The 20,524-nt window shown below is 36.1% G+C and overlaps 1 protein-coding gene across 1 annotated transcript; it reads left to right on the forward strand.

Moving 5' to 3' along the window:
- Positions 1-4,856: 4,856 nt before the first annotated feature.
- On the forward strand, positions 4,857-8,385 carry LOC139780659 (uncharacterized). Its single transcript, XM_071719381.1, has 5 exons — positions 4,857-5,413; positions 5,696-6,138; positions 6,280-6,387; positions 6,496-8,114; positions 8,329-8,385. The coding sequence occupies exons 1-5, from the start codon at positions 4,857-4,859 to the stop codon at positions 8,383-8,385; spliced, it is 2,784 nt and encodes a 927-aa protein (XP_071575482.1).
- Positions 8,386-20,524: the final 12,139 nt, after the last annotated feature.

Genomic DNA, 20,524 nt, shown 5'->3' on the forward strand with positions numbered 1-20,524 from the left:
TGTATGTAAATTGAAAATATATATAAAATTAATATCGATTAAACTCGATATATATAAATTGTATGTAAATTGAAAATATAGTATAAAATTATTATCGATTAAACTCGATTAAAAATTTATATAAAAAAGATAACACTCGATTAAAAATTCATATAAAAAAGACAACTTCGTAAGTGACAGTTTTCACATATCATATGTCATTTTGTGACATATGTCATTTGCAAATTGTAAGGAAAAGACAGAAAGAGGAGAGAGAAGAAAACGGATATTCGCATATTCTGAGATAGAGAGAGAGAGAGAGAGAGAGAGAGAGAGAGAGAGAGAGAGAGAGAGAGAGAGAGAGAAGGGGTACGTATCTTAAACATCAAATTTATATGTCAAAAAATTTACGTCTTTCCATTTTCATTTCTTTGCTTTATTTTCTTTTTATTTAATTATCTTATTGATTTTTTGTCTTTTTGTTCTGTCTTTCTTATCTCTTATCTATATAAGTTAATTATATATTTTTCCTTTCACAGATATTTAATTTATAGAAGAAAACTGACGTTAAAACCTATTTTATCCTGTTCCTGTTATAAAGATTTTTCCATGTTGCCTGTTCCTATTTTTCAATTATTTTCTATTTAAAGGTAAATAATAATTTTATTTTTAATAATAATTATTTCACTCATAAAAGGTCGTGTTTAAAAAGAATGTTAGAAATATCCTTTTTATAATAACATATACATTGGCTACCACTTTTAATGTTAATTTTAATCTTTACTATGAAATTATTTATTGTGGTTTATTGTTTATATTGTAATATATTTTATCTATTATTATAAGTTAATAAATTCAATGAAAGCGATAGATCAATGTATATGTTGTATCTATTAAATATCTAATATTTTATTTATTATTATAAGTTAATAAATTCACTGAAAGCGATAGATCAATATATATGTTGCAATAAAAAATTTATACAATATTATACAAATTAAAAATTATATATAGATATAAGAGATAGATTATACATTTTTTGTATATACATTTATATGTATTTATTACATATTTAATTATCTTATTGATTTTTTGTCTTTTGTTCTGTCTTTCTTATCTCTTATCTATATAAGTTTAATTATATATTTTTCCTTTCACAGATATTTAATTTTATAGAAGAAAACTGACGTTAAAACCTATTTTATCCTGTTCCTGTTGTAAAGATTTTTCCATGTTGCCTGTTCCTATTTTTCAATTATTTTCTATTTAAAGGTAAATAATAATTTTATTTTTTATCCTCATTTTTATCCTCATTTTATCCTCATTTTATATCCTCATCTTTTTCGTTACATTTTCGCTTCCTATACAAAGAATAATTTTTTTTAACGATATTTTTTAAAAGATAACAAACATCCTTAAATTTTTTTACAGTAAATGCTTTTCAGAGCTTTTTTCCCCAGTCTTCCGATGAACATTATCTGCTTGCCCTCTTTCATTTGTTATATCTGCTTGCTCTCTTTCGTATGCTAACATAGCATTCAATAAAATTTCATCCATTCTATTATCCATATGTATAACTAAATTTAAAAACACTATATATAACTAAATTATATATACATTATATATAGATACATTATACAGCTAATCGAAACCTTTTATTTAAATTTATTTAGAAATAAAATAAATTAATTTAATTTAATTTATTTCGAAAAAATTCATTAGGCAAATCTTCGATATCCATATTAGTAAAAATTCTTTAAACCACCGTTTTTTAAATTGATATATAATAAATACGTGAAAAGATTACGTGAAAATAGTCACTTAATTTATATTTTTTAAATTGAAAATCAAAGTTAAAATTTAAAACAATTTTAATATATAAAATCGTTACGGGTGATGTATGTTTGAACGTTAACAACTTAAAAACTATTGGACCGAATTTTTAACATAAATATATGAAATAGGGGTAGAATTTTCTGGAAAGTGCTATAGGGTATATAGTTTTTCGTTACCGATTTTCTGGAAACCGATTTTTTTAATTCTTTATTTTTTAAATATTAAAAGAGTTACTAATATATAAAATCGTTACGGGTGGTGTATGTTTGAACGTGTTTGAACGTTAACAAATTAAAAACTATTGGACCGAATTTTTACCACAAATATATGAAATAAGGAATTTACGTTTGAACGTTTTTAACTTAAAAACTATTGGACCAAATTTTTGCCACAAGTATATGAAATAGGGGTAGAATTTTACGAGTAGTGCTATAGGGTATGAAGTTTTTTATTATCTATTTTCTAGAAACAGATTTCTTTAATTATTTTAATATTTAAAAAATAAAGAATTAAAAAAAATCGGTTTCCAGAAAATCGGTAACGAAAAACTATATACCCTATAGCACTTTCTAGAAAGTGAAAATTCTACCCCTATTTCATATATTTGTGGTAAAAATTCGGTACAATAGTTTTTAAGTTAAAAACGCACAAACACACACCACCCGTAAGGATTTTATATAATAGAATTTCCCGGAAATGAAAATGTCGTGGTTAATTTTTCATTATCGATTTTGTGGAAACCGATTCTTTTAATTTTTGAAATTTTTCGAGAAATAATCGCGGACTACTCATTCGTTAGTGTACTAAATTTTTACCAAAAGTATATGAAATAGGGGTAGAATTTCCCGGAAATGAAAATGTCGTGGTTAATTTTTCATTACCGATTTTGTGAAAACCGATTCTTTTAATTTTTCAAATTTTTGGGGAAATAATTGACCGAATCACATTCGTTAGTGGACCGAATTTTTACTAAAAGTATATGAAGTTGGGGTAGAATTTTCCGGGGAGTGCCATAATGTGTATTGTTTTTTGTTACCGATTTTATGGAAACCGGTTTTTCTAATTTTTCTAATTTTTCGGGAAATAATTGACTGAATCTCATTCGTTAGTGTATCGAATTTTTACCAAAAGTATATGAATAGCTTAATATCTCCATTATATCTTACAAAAGAAGGGAGAATTAAATATGACAGTCATGTCAAATGTAAATGTAAGTGTTTTTTAACAGAAATTTTAAAGAATTATTGAGTAATTAACCAAATTTTTTAAAAATGTCCGTGGTTGCTCTAACTTTTTTTGGAAATTTTGAGATTGCTCGCTCGCATCTTTGTACAGCGACCGTTCAAAAAAAGCAACTCGAAAAAGAGAGTGAATTTTGAATTTGAGAAGCCAATTAACTTGAAACTTGGTGACATTTATGAGTATATGTTCGGCTCGAACTTCTGAGGTGGAACTTCTGAGCCTAACATATACTCATAAATGTCACCAAGTTTCAAGGGTAAACCAAAGAATGATGTCGTTGCCCTAGATATAGAGGTCGATGTTGAATTTCAATAATGCGAAAATATACGACGGTGCGCCGCGTAGCGGGCGCGAGTCTTTTAATATCATTCTCTATCTTTTATTAGTTCGCGTACATACAGACAGAAAACGGTAATTATTCTGTCTCCCTCCCTCTCTCTCTCTTTCACAAGTTGACACATACATATGAAGCATGCCACATTTGCGAACGATATACCAAATAAATGAATTTTCCGGGGAGTGCTATAGGGTATGTAGTTTCTTATTATCTATTTTCTGGAAACAGATTTCTTTAATTATTTTAATATTTAAAAAATAAAGAATTAAAAAAATTAGTTTCCAGAAAATCGGTAACGAAAAACTATATACCCTATAGCACTTTCCAGAAAATTCTACCCCTATTTCATATATTTGTGGTAAAAATTCGGTACAATAGTTTTTAAGTTAAAAACGCACAAACATACACCACCCGTAAGGATTTTATATAATAATATAGATAATAATTATTCCAATCTTAAAAAGGCCGTGTTTAAAAAGGATGTTAGAAATATCCTTTTTATAATAACATATACATTGGCTACCACTTTTAATGTTAATTTTAATCTTTACTATGAAATTATTTATTGTGGTTTATTGTTTTATATTGTAATATATTTTATCTATTATTATAAGTTAATAAATTCACTGAAAGCGATAGATCAATATATATGTTGCAATAAAAAATTTATACAATATTATACAAATTAAAAATTTATGTATAGATATAAGAGATAGATTATACAGATTGATTTTTTGTTTTTTTTTTTGGTTCTGTCTTTCTTATCTCTTATTTATATAAGTTTAATTATATATTTTTCCTTTCACAGATATTTAATTTTAAACAAGAAAACTGAACTTATAATAATAGATAAAATTATACAAATTTTATAAATTTATATTTAGATATGTGAGTAATAATATGAATTATATACGAAAATGCAATATATTGACGACGGTACTTATATATAGATACATATATTGAACAGAATATAGATAAGTAAGAGAGATAGAATGGAAACAGAAAGAACACAACAGAAAAAAGAAATAAAGGATTAAGCAAATGTGATAATATGAGAACATAAGATAGTAAGAATAATAGTAAGAAAAATATCGAAAATTAGAAAGAGAGAAGAACAAGTAAGTCTTAATTATACAGTAAATTTTTCGCAATTGTACGTCCGAGTAGACAAATTTTAGCGTATAGTATTTAAAGAATAATTAAATTTAAAATAAATTTTTCGCGATTGTACGTTCAAGTACAATCAAATTTGAATTTTACCCTTCTCTATTTAAAGTACCCTACGGTATTCCAGTTCGAACAAGTAAATTTAAAATAAATTTTTCGAGATTGTACGTTCAAGTATACAAATTTCAGCGTTCAATATTTAAAGAACAAGTAAATTTAATTATACAAAATGCCTCGAAAGAGAAAATGCGCAAATTTGAGTAAAGTGAGTCATGAAAGCAGACGATTAAGACAAATGCGAAAAAATGAGATTTTGGAGGAAAAGACTAAGAGATTAGAAGCTAATGCCCAGAGAAATGCTATGCAGAGGGCACAGGAAAATGTAGAGACAAGATCTCAACGATTGGAAGCTAATGCCCAGAGAAATGCTATGCAGAGGGCACAGGAAAATGTAGAGACAAGATCTCAACGACTGGAAGCTAATGCCCAGAGAAATGCTATGCAGAGGGCACAGGAAAATGTAGAGACAAGATCTCAACGACTGGAAGCTAATGCACAGAGAAATGCTATGCAGAGGGCACAGGAAAATGTAGAGACAAGATCTCAACGACTGGAAGCTAATGCCCAGATAAATGCTATGCAGAGGGCACAGGAAAATGTAGAGACAAGATCTCAACGACTGGAAGCTAATGCCCAGAGAAATGCTATGCAAAGGGCACAGGAAAATGTAGAGACAAGATTTCAACGACTGGAAGCTAATGCCAAGAGAAATGCTATGCAGAGGTCACAGGAAAATGTAGAGACAAGATTTCAACGACTTGAAGCTGATGCCCAGAGACATGTTCAGAGAAGGTGCCAAGCCAAACAACTGAATCACCATATTGCGCTAATTATGAAGGATCATGAAATGAATGTGCCTGTTCATACACTTGGCCAAATGAATGTCGAATGCCAATTTTGTAAATCGTTAAACTTTATATGTGAAAAACCTAAAGATGGAAAATTTACATATTGTTGTCAAAAGGGGAAACTTCAATTAAAACAAATAAATTTTCCAGAATTTCTAAAAAAATTATTCATGGGAAATGATGCTTCATCTAAGAATTTTATGGATAATATTCGTTCATATAACAGTGCTTTAGCTATGGCTTCAATGGGTGCCCCAGGTAATAGGAATCCCTTGGATGTAGTGAACCATGCTCCTTATTGCTTGAAGATTCATGGGCAATATCATCATTTGACCTCGATAGCAATGCGTCCAGATGATGGGCAACCCCCACGATATGCACAGCTTTACTTCTTGGATACGGAAGAAGCTATTCATCATAGAATGAATAACGAAGCCAACCAAAGGTGTGATCCAGCAATGATGAGAGATTTATCATGTTTCATGATCCAATGCAATGAATTTGCAAAGACTTTTAAGATGATGCGTCAAGTTGAACAAGATCTTAATCCGAGAGGCATTCAAACTCCAAACTTGATGTTGTGCTTCCGAAATGATCCTAAACATGATCAAAGAAGATATAATGCTCCACGAGCTAATGAAATAGCCGTGGTCTTTCAGAATATTGATGGTGAGCCTCCATTTGAGAGAGACATTCGAATTTATAACAAAAATTCGAACGATGTCCAACAAATTTCAATTCTGGATAAAAGATGTGACCCAATGTGTTATCCTTTATTATATCCATATGGTAATGATGGATGGCATTCAGAATTGAAATCTCATAATCCTCAGTATCCAGGATTCAAAGTAACGCAAATGGACTATTATGCTCACTTGCTGGCACCAAGAGCAGAATTTAGCCAATTTCAAAGAGCAGGCAAATTGAGATGCCAATTTATACTTGATGCCTATATGAAAACTGAAGCAAATAGGCTTAATTACATTAAATTGAATCAGCCTCAATTAAGAGCTGAACTTTATTCAGGGTTAATGGATCACCTTGATAATCTAACACAAAACGAAGGAATTACAGTAGGTATACCTGTAATATTACCATCCTCATTTATGGGTAGTCCAAGGAACATGCAAGAAAGGTACCAAGATGCTATGTCTTTAGTTAGAAAATTTGGTAAACCAGACATTTTTCTTACGATGACTTGCAATCCTCAATGCCCTGCAATTAAGGAAAACCTTGATGGATGCCCATTAGAGTATCGACCTGATTTGATAGCTAAAACATTCAGCTTGGATGTCAAAGAGATTATGAAGGATCTAATCCAAAATGGAATTTTTGGAAATATTATAGCCTATGCAGGCGTCATTGAGTTCCAAAAAAGAGGACTTCCACATTTGCATTTACTTGCAATGTTGAGTGATGAAGATAAGCCTCGACTTTCAGAAGTTATTGACATGATGGTATGGGCTGAAATTCCGGACGAAGAAAGATATCCAGAACTTAATGAAAAAGTTCTGAAACACATGATTCATGGTCCTTGCGGTAACCAATCTCAGGGATATCCTTGCACTGGTGACGATGGAAAATGCTCAAAAGGCTTTCCAAAAGAGTTTCGAAACGAAACAAATGCTAACGTGAATGGATATCCCATGTATCAACGAAGGAATACTGGGAAAAAATACATTGTCAGAGGCAAAGAAATTGACAATCGATGGGTGGTGCCATATTCGCCATATTTAATCATGAAATATGATCGACATATCAATTTAGAAATATGTTCATCAGTGAAGAGCGTAAAATACTTATATAAGTACATTCACAAAGGATTTGACTGTGCCGCAATTGAAGTGCAAACACGAGATGGCACAAGGCTCATCACAGTAGATGAAGTTAACTCATTCATGGATGCAAGATATGTTAGTGCTCCAGAAGCAATGTGGAGACTTAATGGATATGATCTATTCATGAAGTCTCATACAGTAATAAGACTGGCAGTCCATTTACCTAATCGTCAAATGGTTTATTTCAGAGCGGGAAATGAAGAGCAAGCTGCTCAAAGAGAGCTCAACAGAGATACTACACTGACTGCATGGTTTAAATTGAATCAATCTGATGAAAATGCGGTACATTTTCTTTACACAGATATTCCTTCACATTATATTTATGAAAAGAAAGAAACTAAGTGGAAGCTACGCAAAAAAGGTGCTGAAAAAATAATTTCAAGGCTTTATACAGTGAGCATCAAAGACACTGAGAGATTTTATCTTCGCCTTCTACTTCTGCATGTAAAAGGAGCAAAATGTTTTGAGGATATGAGAACTGTAAATGGCGTTCTTTATGAGACGTTCAAAGATGCGGCAATTGCAAAGAATTTGGTAGAAGCTGATGATCTTTGGGAAAAAACAATAGAGGAAGCGACAGGATCCCATATGCCTGCACAACTTCGAGAGCTATTTACCTATATTTGCATCTTTGGAACTCCAACTGATGTACCGACACTTTGGAATAAATACAAAGAATATATGATTGAAGACTTTGTATACAACAATGTTGTCAATCCAGAAAATATGGCTTTGAATCATATACAAGAGATTCTGAAAAATAATGGAAGTAGTTGTGATAATTTCAAATTTCCAAATCCAAATCCAGTAAATATTGATGTCATAGAATATAATGTAGATGAGGAAAAAAGACGTGGTGAATATTTAATATCGACACTAAATGTTGAGCAAAAGTACGTATACGATTTAGTAATGCGAGCAATTGATAATGAAAATGAACCACAGCGGTTATTTTGTATAGACGGATTTGCAGGTAGTGGTAAAACTTACCTGTTCAACGCATTTATGAGTGTTATACGAGGAAGAAACGAAGAAGTTCTTTCATGTGCATCAACTGGAATTGCTGCAACACTTCTAAAGGGAGGAAGAACTTATCACTCCCTTTTTAAGCTTACCATCCCAATTGATGATGGTGCGAAATCAAATATCAGAGGAAACTCAAAAGTTGCACGAGAACTGATATCTGCAAAACTCATCATATGGGATGAGGTAAGTATGACTGTAGGACATGCCTTAACAGCAGTTGACAAACTTCTCAAGGATCTGATGAAGAAATCACAACCATTTGGAGGAAAAGTTATTCTATTTGCAGGAGATTTCAGACAAAATTTACCCATAGTGCCTCATGCACAAAAAACGACAATAATTGAGTCAACAGTTAAATATAACCCTATATGGAGAAATGTAATTCAGGTTAAACTTAAACAAAATATGAGAACTGGAGATGAAAGAGAATTTGCAAATTGGCTGTTGCAACTAGGAGATGGTAAATTGACAAATACGGACGGACTACATCCTGATATAATTGAAATCCCTGAGGATTTTATATCAAAAGGATCTCTTATTAGTGAGATTTTTGGTGATAAAATCACTATAGAACAAATTCATGATAATCAAGATCGAGCGATCCTTTGTCCAAAGAATGAAGACACGTTCAAAATTAATGACGAAATCCTTCATCTAATAGAAGGACAGGAAAAGGAATATCTCTCAATTGACTCTATCATGAATGATGATACACAAGAACAATTGAATTTCCCGACTGAATTTTTAAATTCTGTAACGCCTTCTGGGATGCCAGTTCATCGACTCAAAATAAAGATTGGTGCTATAATTATACTATTAAGGAATTTGAATACTAAAAAAGGACTATGCAATGGAACAAGATTTATTGTTAACGATCTGAAACCTAATCTTATTTATGCGGAGGTTCTGAACGGCCCTGCTCGAGGTCAGATTGTCTTCATACCAAGGATTGATTTTCTTACAAATGAATTGGAACTACCGTTTAAACTCAAACGGAGACAGTTTCCTATTCGAGTGGCATTTGCTATGACAATCAATAAATCTCAAGGACAAACTTTAGAAAAAGTTGGAATTTATTTGCCACATTCTGTATTTGCTCATGGTCAACTATATGTAGCATTCTCAAGAGCAACTAAGAGGAATAATGTTAAAGTTAAGGTCAATGAGATTAGTAATCAAGGACATCTTATTAAGGAAAATTCAAAAACTTATACAAAAAATGTTGTATATCGAGAAATTTTGTAAATTAACATGTAAAAAAATTGGTGGAGAATTAATAATAGTGTACTTTAATTGATAAAAAAAATATTATATCTAAAATATATTATTAAATAAAAGTTCAAACGAAATGGAATAAGTAGGATAATACTTTAAATAGAGTAATACTTTAAATAGAGAAAGGTAAAATTCAAATTCGAATTTCATAGTGGAATAGGCCTACTGGGGAAACCACTTAAAAAAAAACGCGTTAGCAATAGTACCTCATGGGTGACGTGGAAACTATTATCCAAAATGTATAAATACTAAAAAGTGTATAATTATTTGTTACCGAATTTTTTAGAGTAATAGATTTAGGGCCCGCGCGAAGCGCGGGGCAAGCATCCAAAATGTATAAATACTAAAAAGTGTATAATTATTTGTTACCGAATTTTTTAGAGTAATAGATTTAGGGCCCGCGCGAAGCGCGGGGCAAGCATCTAGTTTTGAAATATTTATGACATGTTTCAACTCCATCAGATGAAACATTTTTTAAATATCTGAAAGGTTCTTGTGCTGTATGGGTAATTGAAGGTTAACTATCACTTGTGTGAAGGTTAACCATCACTTGAAGGTTAACCATCATCCAAAGAAAAACCCTTAAAGTTGGGTGTGATTTCGGATCGCCAATTGAAGGTTAACCTTCAAATGATGGTTAACCTTTAATTGGCGGTCCGAAATCACACCCAACTTTAAGGGTTTTTTTTTGGTGTTTTTTTAACGGTTAACACCAAAAGTTGAGTGTATTTTTCCATAAGGGTGGATGTGAATTTATGGAGGCCACTCACCATCACCAGTCCGTAAGAAGCAACCGTCTGTCATGAGCGTTCGATACTAACTGACCGTTAGTGTACAGGATCAATGTCACAGAAATTTCGTATAAACAATAAGTTATAAACAACACGTTACAATAATACTTTTGAAAGCTTGTTTATAATGGGAAGGTACGCATGGTGGAGACTCTCTGTATCCGTTTGTAAATTAAAGCCGTTAGTCTATCTTTTTATAAAAATCATTTCAGAAACTAATCTTTTACACCGTAGTAACATTACTGTTATATAACTATACTTTATTATTACAATATAACTTTATTATTACAATAAAATGGGTTATAAAACTATTATGTTGCTCCGTTATTTTTATGTTATAATAAAATCTGTTGCGTTCATATTATATTGATGTTATATAACACAATTTGAATTACGCTAAAGATATAACCTATATAGCATATAGCGGTGCAAGTTCGGTCTCTTTCCGCTTCCGGCGCTTCCGCTAGTGCCACGACTGCCACGTACATTTCAAAAGGACATCGTTTTGCAATTTATATCAGAGGTAATCCTTTTGTTTTTTTAAGTAATCGTTTATCAAACATTATATAAATCCTTGAAGTTGCGAAACCCGCATGTAAAATAATATATATTTGTCATTAAATGCTTAATATTTGCTATACGGCTTTCGCAACTAAGGATAACCTAAAACTTCTCAGATAGCAAAATGCTAGCGGGAATCGGATGTCACTAAAAAGAAGAAGAAGAAGAAGAAGCAAAATGCTAGCAGTTTGTTGGCAGATTAGCAGCAAATTTGGTCAGATTCCCAGATCCATATACAGCAATCTGTATCCGCATTAATATAACTTATTAGAATCTGTCGACAAAATATGCTTTTACATTATATTCTACGCCAGCAGACGCGGCAGAAAACGAACAGGAGCTGTAAATCCTGCTCGATTTGTGCAACTAATCTGGTGGCATAGCATGTCAGCAGGCAAATTTCTGATGGCAGTTTGCTGACATCCTGTCCTTACAGTTATATAATAATAAAGATTGGGTTATTTATTATTTGTGTAGAATAAACTACAAAAATGTAGGTAATAATGTATAACAAACTTGCAGGTGCTGAATAAGACAAGACTTGTATTATGAGAAAAGGACGAATTTAATGGCATAATACTTTTCTACGCTGGCATCGATTTAGCTGTGTACGAAGTAAGTCTATCGTGAAAAGAAGCTGTCATAAGTTTTGACTTCATAACTAATACAATAATGTAATATTTATGTAAAATTATACGATTTTATTCACGGAAATAGTCCAAAACGACTCCATAGTCCTCCAAATATCACATTGTGTTAGCTATGAAGTCAAAACTTATGTAAAGCTTCTTTTTTATGTATATATATACATAAAGGTGGCGATCATGGCGCAGAAAGATATGCGCTGCTCTAATGAGCTGAAGATCCGAGTTCAAATCCGACCGAAAATCGTCGGTTTTTATTTGATCGCCACCTCTCGGAAGGGTTAATGGCAACCCGCCGAGAGTGTATCTCTAAGAAACCAGAAGGGAGGCCTCGGATTTTATACAGGCCGAACTTCAGGAGGCCATGGCTTGATCTTGAGCTATAGTGCCGTTGAAAAAGAAGAGAAATTCGATAAATTTCTCGAAAAAGGAAAAAGGTGATTAAATGAAATATACATATATGTATGTAAGTAATTTATTGCTATTCCCCGTAGGGTTTACAATCTTTTGACAGTGGCGTTTTAAAGGGACGTACACAAGACACCTCGCTTGTTCTTAACATAAAACATGTGGCGTTTTCCAGGGACGTACCCAACCCTTTACAATGACAAAACTTTCCTAACCCGGCCTGACCGTAGCGGCCTTTAACATTCTAGCTCCATCCCTCCCTTCCACGCCCTTCTCCCTCTCCCCGTCCGTACATTTCCCTCCTTCCCTACCTACCCTTCCTCCCATTTCTCCCTCCCTTCATTCCACCTCCACTCTCTATTCTCTATCCAAATTCTCCTGTTCGTAATCCGTACTTTCCTTCCTTTCGCCCTCTCCTCTCTCGCCTTCGTCACGATCCTCCACCACGCCTTCCTCTCCTCCATCGTCAAATCCTCATCCACTCCCACCTCCCACTTCCTTCTTAGATCCCAGCTCCTTTCTAGAATCTCTACCCTATCCCTTTCGTCTTCCACCTCCACTAGTAGCACCACCCTGCCCCCCTCTCCTTTCCTTTCTTGCACCTCCTTCAGCCCTATCCTTCTCCCTAGAACCCTCCTCGCTAAATCCTCCATAAACTCTCTCCTTTCTTCCGCATCTCTCCCCTCAATCCCCCTCCAGATCAAGTTCCTTTTCCTAGCTTCCCTCCTTTCCCCCTCTTCCTTCCTTTCTTTCTCCTCCCTTACCCTCTCTCTCTCTTCTCTCTTCCTCCTTACTTCCTTCTCCCTTCTCCTTACTATGTCCTGTCCTTCTCCTCCCCTTCCCTTACCTAGCCCTGATGTCTCTTCTTCCTCCTCCTCAACACTTCTTTCTCTCCCCTTCTCCCTCCACTCTACTCCGTACTCTGCCTCCACTCTCTTCCGCGCCATATCTTCTATCCATCTCCTCATCCTTTCTCCTACACCCTCTCCATGATTCTTCCTTCCCTCCTTCCTACCCTCCTCTCCTCCCTCACCTCTCCTCTCTCTCAACTCATCTACTTTTCCTTCACTCTCCCCTTTTTCCGCCCTCCTCTCACTCACCGTCCTCTTCTCCCTTTTCTCCTCTCTCTCCCTCTCCTCCGCTTCTATTGCTAATTCCTCCCTCCATCCCTCCAACCCGCACTCCTCTCCCTCTTTCCGCCCCACTATTCCTTCACCCTCCTCACACTCCTGTCTCTCCTCCACCCCCCCCACTCGTGCTCGCTCTCCCCTTACTACCCTCCATAATCCTTCTAATCTTCTCCAGTTCTTCCCCCACCTTCGCTAACCCCCTCGCCAACTCTTCCACCCACTCCATCTCCTCCTACCCTCCCTAGCGTTCCCCTTTCCTCCTTACTTTCTCTTCCTTCACCCTTCGCACCCTTCTTCTCTTTCTGCCCTCTCTCCGACTTTCTTCCCTGCCTCTGCTTCTCCTCGTCCGCCTTCTAGTCTCGTCCCTCTGCCCACTGCTTTCTTTTTCTGTCCGCTCTTCCGAGTTTCTTCCCCTTTTGCCTCCTCCTACAAATAAACTTTCCTTAACTCCTGACTCTTCCCCTCCTTTCTCTCTCTACCACTCCGCGCCTCCTCCACCCTCCGTACGTATTACGTGCATGCATGTGTGTATCCCCTGTCTCTCTTTTCCATCTCCTCCGCTCACTTCTTCCTCCTCTAACCCCCTTACGTGTGCTTGCGTGTGTGTCTCCCGCCTCTCTCCCATCTTCCTCCCTTACTTTTTTTTTACTTGCCCTTTGCCTTCGCTCTGCTTTCCTTCACCCTTATCTTTCCCTCTTCTAGTCCTTTCTTTTTTCTTCCTCGCTGCTTGCTTTCCGTTTTCCCTCGCTTCTTCTCTCTACTCAACTCACACCTCACAACTCACAACTCGCTCTACTTGAAATATACATATATATATATATATATATATATATATATATATATATATATTGTATAATAGCAAGTCAGGGGCGCATGGAACAAAAATTATCTACATTTGGTTAATATTATTATATGTTTTATAATTATATATTTTTATATATTAATAAATATTTTCTTCTGTACTTAAATGTATAGACGACATATATTAGTGACATATAAAAATTACAGTTAAAAAATATTTATTTATATTATTTATTGTCTTAGTTATTGATTCTCATTCTTAATATATATACGATCAAAATTAACATTTTGATTATCTTTATATACATATATGTTATATGTTATATGTTATATGTCAGTCATATAATAAAATTGTAATTATTTATTAATTATGTTTTATTTATTAATCATATAATATATACAGAAATAATAGCCAAATTTGGACAACGGATTCATGTTCAGCTAGCAAAAATACATCAGAAATGACTATTCACACTCGTGATATTTTCAAACTGCTTTATCTCGAAAACAAAAAATTATATCCACATGAAATAAAACGCATTTTAAAGCTAAAAGTTCGCATTTTTATATGGCATAAATGAAATTTAGAAAACAAAATTGCTACCGGTGCTACAACGTCCTAAAGAAATTCAAAAACGTCGTTTTTGGCCTCTTTGACGCCATTTTTCGCAAAATTGTGACGTGATAGCCAAGGCTGAGATACGGATTCAGAAGGCAAAAATACATCGAAAACGACTAGTCACACTCGTGTTGCAAAAAAGATCAAATTTTGTCGGACAGTGTAATTATTATAACAAAAAAATGTTTTCGATATGATATATTTATTTTATTTTTTACAATCTTCATTAATTAACAATTAAAAATAAAAACGGGGCCTGTCGTTTCAGGCCTCGTATTCCCGCGTTTTCGTCCTCTCCATCCCCCTCTCCAGCTTCCTCTTCTCCAGCTTCCTCTTCTCCAGCCTCCTCTATTTCAGTCTCTTTCTCTCCAGCCTCCTTCTCTCCAGCCTCCTCCTCTTCATATTCTTCCTCTTCCTCTATGTTGACCTCTTGAAGCATAATACCTACACAGAAAATGCAAAATCAAAGCAATAAATAAATGCACAAATAGAAATGATGTTAGAACTTTATAATTAAATTAACAAATATAACGTACCTATTTCCTTTTTTTATTTTTTTTCCTGCTCTTTTCCTTTTTTCTTTCTGCCTTTCTTCCTCATTTTCTTTATCCTCGTCATCCTCATCGTCATCTACGCTCATTTCTTCCTCTTCTTTTTTCTTTTCACTTTCTTCCTCTTGCCTTTTCTGATTTTGTTTTTCCACCTTCCTCTGTTTTCGTTTCTCTTCTTTTTCTTTCTCCATCAGTCTCCTAATTCATAAGTAAATCAGTAATAAATAAAATCACGAACCGTTTTGTTGCCTAACTAATGCACGCTATTTGTAAGGGTGGAACCAGACTATGCGCGAATTCGTAATTCGCGATTCGTGATTCGTATATTCGTGATTAGTGTTGAGGGAAAATTCGTCGATTATTCGATGAATTTTCGACGAATTTTCCCTCCACACTATTCACGAATATACGAATCGCGAATTACGAATTCGCGCATAGTCTACTGGTTCCACCCTTACCTATACTAGAACTAAACATCACAGACGCGTGCTACTTAGATATTTACTTTTATTTTTTACAATGTACAAAACAATTACGCAATTACGATAACCTGACGTTTGAGCTACCAAAATACGATTTAGTCTGTGGTCCACTTAACGCTACAAATTCTTCGAACTGTTCTTCTCCTTCTTTTGTATTAAAAGGAAGATGAAGAAGAACGTTTCGGAGGATTTGTAGCATTAAGTAAATAGACTGCAGCCTTATACGATCCTTGTGCTGACAATAATCTCGCAGTACGAAGTGAGCACAATGAGAGAATCAGTATTGCGGAAAAGAGGCAACAATTCTATTCGATTTAACACGGCTTTTTTAAGAATGGAAATCTAAAAATCTAATCTAAAAATAAAGAATAACAATATTCTAACCTTTCCTTTCTATACGCTCCTTCCTTTTCTTCCTTCTTCCTCCTTCTTCTTCTCTCTTCCTCTTTCTTTCTCTCTAGATTCCTCCTCAGATCTTCTTTCCCTTCCTTTTCATTACTTTTCTTACTATTTCATTACTTTTCATTACTTTTCATTACTTTTCCATTTCCGCTTTCAGGCTTTCTTCTATTGCGAGCCAGTGAACTCTAAACTGATGCGAGCGACCACGAGAACCGAACCGAGCAGAGCCGAGCAGAGCCAAACAGAGCCGAACAGAGCCGAACAGAGCCGAGCAGAGCCAAGACGCGAGACACGAGACTCGGAGCGCGGAGCGAGAATCGTGCTAGGCTAATTTTGCAGTGATGCCAGATTTCAGCAGTGATGTCAGATCCTCGACGCCCGGTTAGCCGCGAGTCGGCGAGAATCGTGCTAAGCTTCTTAATTAATATTTCGGCGCTCGCGCTCGCGCGCGCGCGCGCGCGCGCCTAGGTCTTGTCGTACTTATTAATTACTTATGATATTTATTGATTATATATATATATGAAGCCGAGACCGAGAATTAATGAACAATACTATTGTTATTATATAATAATACATAAAGAAAACTTATTTTGTAATTTAAAAATAATTTCTTATTTTTTTATGAGCAAATCGTTAACTTTCCTAAAGTTGTTAGAAAATATGCGAATAATTTTAATGATTGTCAAATAATTTTCCTAGTTTATATATGTATTACATAACAACTCATTTGCCTAAAAAAATAAAAATGCAAAAAAAAGTTAGAAAAAAACCAGGACTCGAACTTGAGACCTTCAGCATTCTAGCCGATCGTCTTACTCGCTCGTCCACGTTTACTATTAGAAAATTGCTTCTACCGGCTCGATAGATTACGCACATGGAAACTTTAAGCAACTGTATTTCATTAATTATTGGACATTGGCACAAGTTACTATGTCTTGTAAAATACATATTGTAAAATTAAAGGACAAATTTTTGCAATAACAGTTCTGTGTATTTCACTTTTACGAATAGATTACGTACATATTGTTGCTCAACGGAAACCGCGAAAAGGTGGTGGTCTCTTCCGTCACGAGATAATGTAAAAAATTTGTTTTTTTAACATTGCAATAATTTTGATATGTATAAATTAAAAAATATGTAAGTAGATAAAGCTCGTATGTCTTAGATAAAACAAGGACAAGAGCCAATAACCAAAAACCGAACAACAGGATTCTAAATAATATAGTTTAATATTCCGTCAAAATAACTGAGACGTTTCGTGCTTTACAGAGACTTTTTCAATCAATCAAATAAATCCCTCTAATTAACTGTAATACATCATAATAATCCCGTTACATAAAAAATACGTTGAGAGTATCGATGAAATAAATTAAAAGGAAGTTTAACATCATAAGATTAACATTAATTAATAATTATAGCATTTTTATTATGGAATTTATCCTCTCTATTGATTTAAATCATAGCGGTAGTTTTTACTTTCTTAATATTAATAATTATAGTGTACAAATTACATGAAGTTATTAAGAAGCCACATCAAGTTGAAAGCCCAAAAAACCGATTAACAAATAGTCGAAATGTATGCGTGGTCAAACTATAAATTTAATTAGAGAGTTGTTAACTATTAAAACTTTAAAATTAATTATTCGTTTAATGGCAAAAAAAATCGTGTTAGAAGGCTGAAAAATGTGGAGCGAACGGCCTTAATCATTGCGTGTCAAAAACTTTTCCGAAGTCAAGCTATGTAATAGTCAAGTAGTAAAAAATCTATAAATTAAGTAAAAAATGATTTCTTTAAAAATGTGACATAAAAAAGCAGTAATTCTCAACAAAAAGTAGACTTATAGTCTTATAAACTTGAATTAGCATCAGCTAAATTCTCAAATTAACGAAGGCTCTTATGCGATGTATGTATGTATGTATGTCTTTATTGCTTATTTCCGCAGAGTTTGCAAAGCGTTTTTATAAGGAACGTACCCAAACCTTTACATCCAATTTTACACAAATTTTACACAGCCTCTTAACCTAACTTAGTCTACCTTAAACCTACTTAACCTAATAGTGTGGTTGTGAGCTTCTGCCTCTGCATCCGCCCACACCCACACCCGCCGCGCACACACACACACCTCTCCGCAAGGGACTTCCGTTTCCTCTTGCTTTCAATGTGCATTTTCTCTTTGCGCCACTTCCCCCCCCTCTCTTCGGCATACCACTCATTCATTCATTCTTTCATTCATTCTCTCTCATTCCCCCCTCACTCATACCTCCCACCTCCCCTCCTCCGGGCTTTTCCACGTACCCCCTCCTGTTCCTCTCCTCCTCGATCTCCTTCATCCACCCTTCCCCCTCTACCCCCTCTCCCAGCACCCATCTCCTCGCCTCCTGCCAACTCCCCTCCCCTTCATCCCAGTCCCTACAACGCTCCTACGTATGCTCCCACGTCTCCTCTTCTCCCTCGCACAGTCTACATATCCTTTTCTCCTCCTCCTCCTCCCAATATCTGCCCTCCCTCATTTCGTTCCCCAACCTAAACCTCGCTATCCTGCTCCATCTACTTTCTCCCCACTTTTTCTTCAGGTACTCCGGTATCCCCTCATCTCTTAACTCCTTGTACCATTCGTTGTACCTTGACTCCTTTATTCTCTCCCATCTTTCTGCCCTTTGCACCTCTCTCTTCCACCTTACCATCTCCTCCAACCGTGTTTCTACCTCCCCTCCCCGCTCCCCCTCTCCCTCCACCCACAAGCCTCTATCGCTCAGAAACTTCCTCCTACCTTCTTCCCAACTCGAGATTCCCCCTCTCTTCCCCGTTCTTTTCTTCACCTCTTCCCAACACCTTCTCGCCAGCTCGCTTCCTCCTCCCTCCTCCAGCCTCCTTTCAAACCCCCGCGCCCTCCTGCCCGCCCTACCTCTTAATTTTTCTCTCTGTACCTCCTCTCTCACCAAGTACCCCGGCGTCCTTCTATCTACTCCCAACACCCATCTAAAATATATTTCCTCTAGCCTCTCCATCCCCTCTCTCTCTTCCCAACCCCATATTTCCACCCCGTACCCCATTACCGTCCACACCAGCTTGTCAAATAGCCAAAGCCTTCTCCCCCAATCCTTCCCAAACTTCCTCTTCCCTATCCCCCACACTTGCCCCATTACCGCCGCCGCCTTCTTAACCCTTTCTTTCACGTGCGCCTCTTGCCCTCCATTCCTTTGTAGCGTATACCCAAGGTATCGGAACTCCTTCACCTCCTCCACTTTTCTTCCTTTCCACCACCAATCCCTTTTCACCATCCTTCCTCCTCCTCTTTTAAATCTCATAATCTTGGTTTTCTCCGCGTTAAGTTCCAACCTCTTCTTATCCAAATACCTCTCCAGCCTCTCCATGATACTTCTCATTTCATCCTCCCCCTCCGCCAGCAGCACCATGTCATCCGCAAACTCCAAGTCATACACCCATCCTTCTCCCAGCCTGATTCCCCCCAACTTGATTCTCTTCATCTCCTCCTCCAAGTCAGCCAACAGTATAATGAAGAGTAGCGGGCTCAGCGGACAGCCCTGCCTTACGCCTCTTGCTGTCCAAAAACTCTCACCCAACTCCTTTCCCACTCTAACCCTACTTCTCGTCTCTCTCAACACTTCCTCTATCCTCTCCACCAGACCCTCCCTAACCCCCCTCTCCCTCAGCGCCTCAATCAACACCTCCCTATCCACCAAGTCAAATGCCGCCTTTAAATCCACAAACAATGCCACCACCTTTCCCCCCTTCCTTCCCAGTTGTCTATTCACTAAGTAGTTAAGCACATAGATGTTGTCCACTGTCCCCATCCCCATCCTGAATCCCGTTTGATTCGGCGGGATGATCCTCTTGTGCTCCACTTCCTCCCTCAGCCTTTCTGCTAACACCGCCACGTACACCTTGTATAAGGTGGATAGCAGGGTAACCCTTCTATAGTCTTCTACCATCTCCCCTTCCCCCTTTTCACTATGGGCACAATCACCCCCTCCTTCCAGCTCTCCAGCCACCCTCCTCCCCTCCAGACTTTGTTGCAAAACCCTCTAACCCACTCCTCCAACTCTTTCCCCCCGTGCTTCCACACCTCGCTCGGAATACCGTCTACCCCCGCCGCCTTTCCCTCCTTCATTTTCTTTAAGACGCTTCTCACTTCCTCCTTACTTATTTCCTCCTCACCTCCCTCTCCTTCCCGCCTCATTTCTCTCCCTCCTTTGACGACCCTTCTTTCCACCCCCCCAAGTAACCTCATAAAATGCTCTTTCCACTCCGCCATCTCTATCCCTTACGTCACTTTCCTCCTCTTTTTTTTTCCCTATTAACTATTTCCCACACTTCACATTCTCTACTTACTTCCGCCGCCTTTTTTTCCCACCTATCATTCTCCTCCTTCTTTTTCCTCTTGCACATCTCTCTGAACTCTTGCTTCCTCCTTTTATATTCCTCCCCTTTCCCTCCCTCCCCTCTCCACCTCCTTAATTCTCTTCTTGCCTCCCTCTTTTTCTCTAGGCACTCCTCATCCCACC

This window comes from Temnothorax nylanderi, unplaced genomic scaffold (genome assembly GCF_030848795.1).
Source record: "Temnothorax nylanderi isolate EJ_2023f unplaced genomic scaffold, tnyl_v1.0 TNYL_tig0290_pilon, whole genome shotgun sequence".
Taxonomy (NCBI): Eukaryota; Metazoa; Arthropoda; class Insecta; order Hymenoptera; family Formicidae; genus Temnothorax; species Temnothorax nylanderi.

Bases quoted from the DNA above. Each gene is read 5' to 3' on its own strand.
- LOC139780659 (XM_071719381.1), top strand. From the start codon at position 4,857: ATGCGAAAAAATGAGATTTTGGAGGAAAAGACTAAGAGATTAGAAGCT. The intron at 6,139-6,279 runs GTGAGCCTCCAT...GATGGCATTCAG, and splicing joins GGTCTTTCAGAATATTGATG to AATTGAAATCTCATAATCCT. The intron at 6,388-6,495 runs GCAAATTGAGAT...AACTTTATTCAG, and splicing joins TAGCCAATTTCAAAGAGCAG to GGTTAATGGATCACCTTGAT.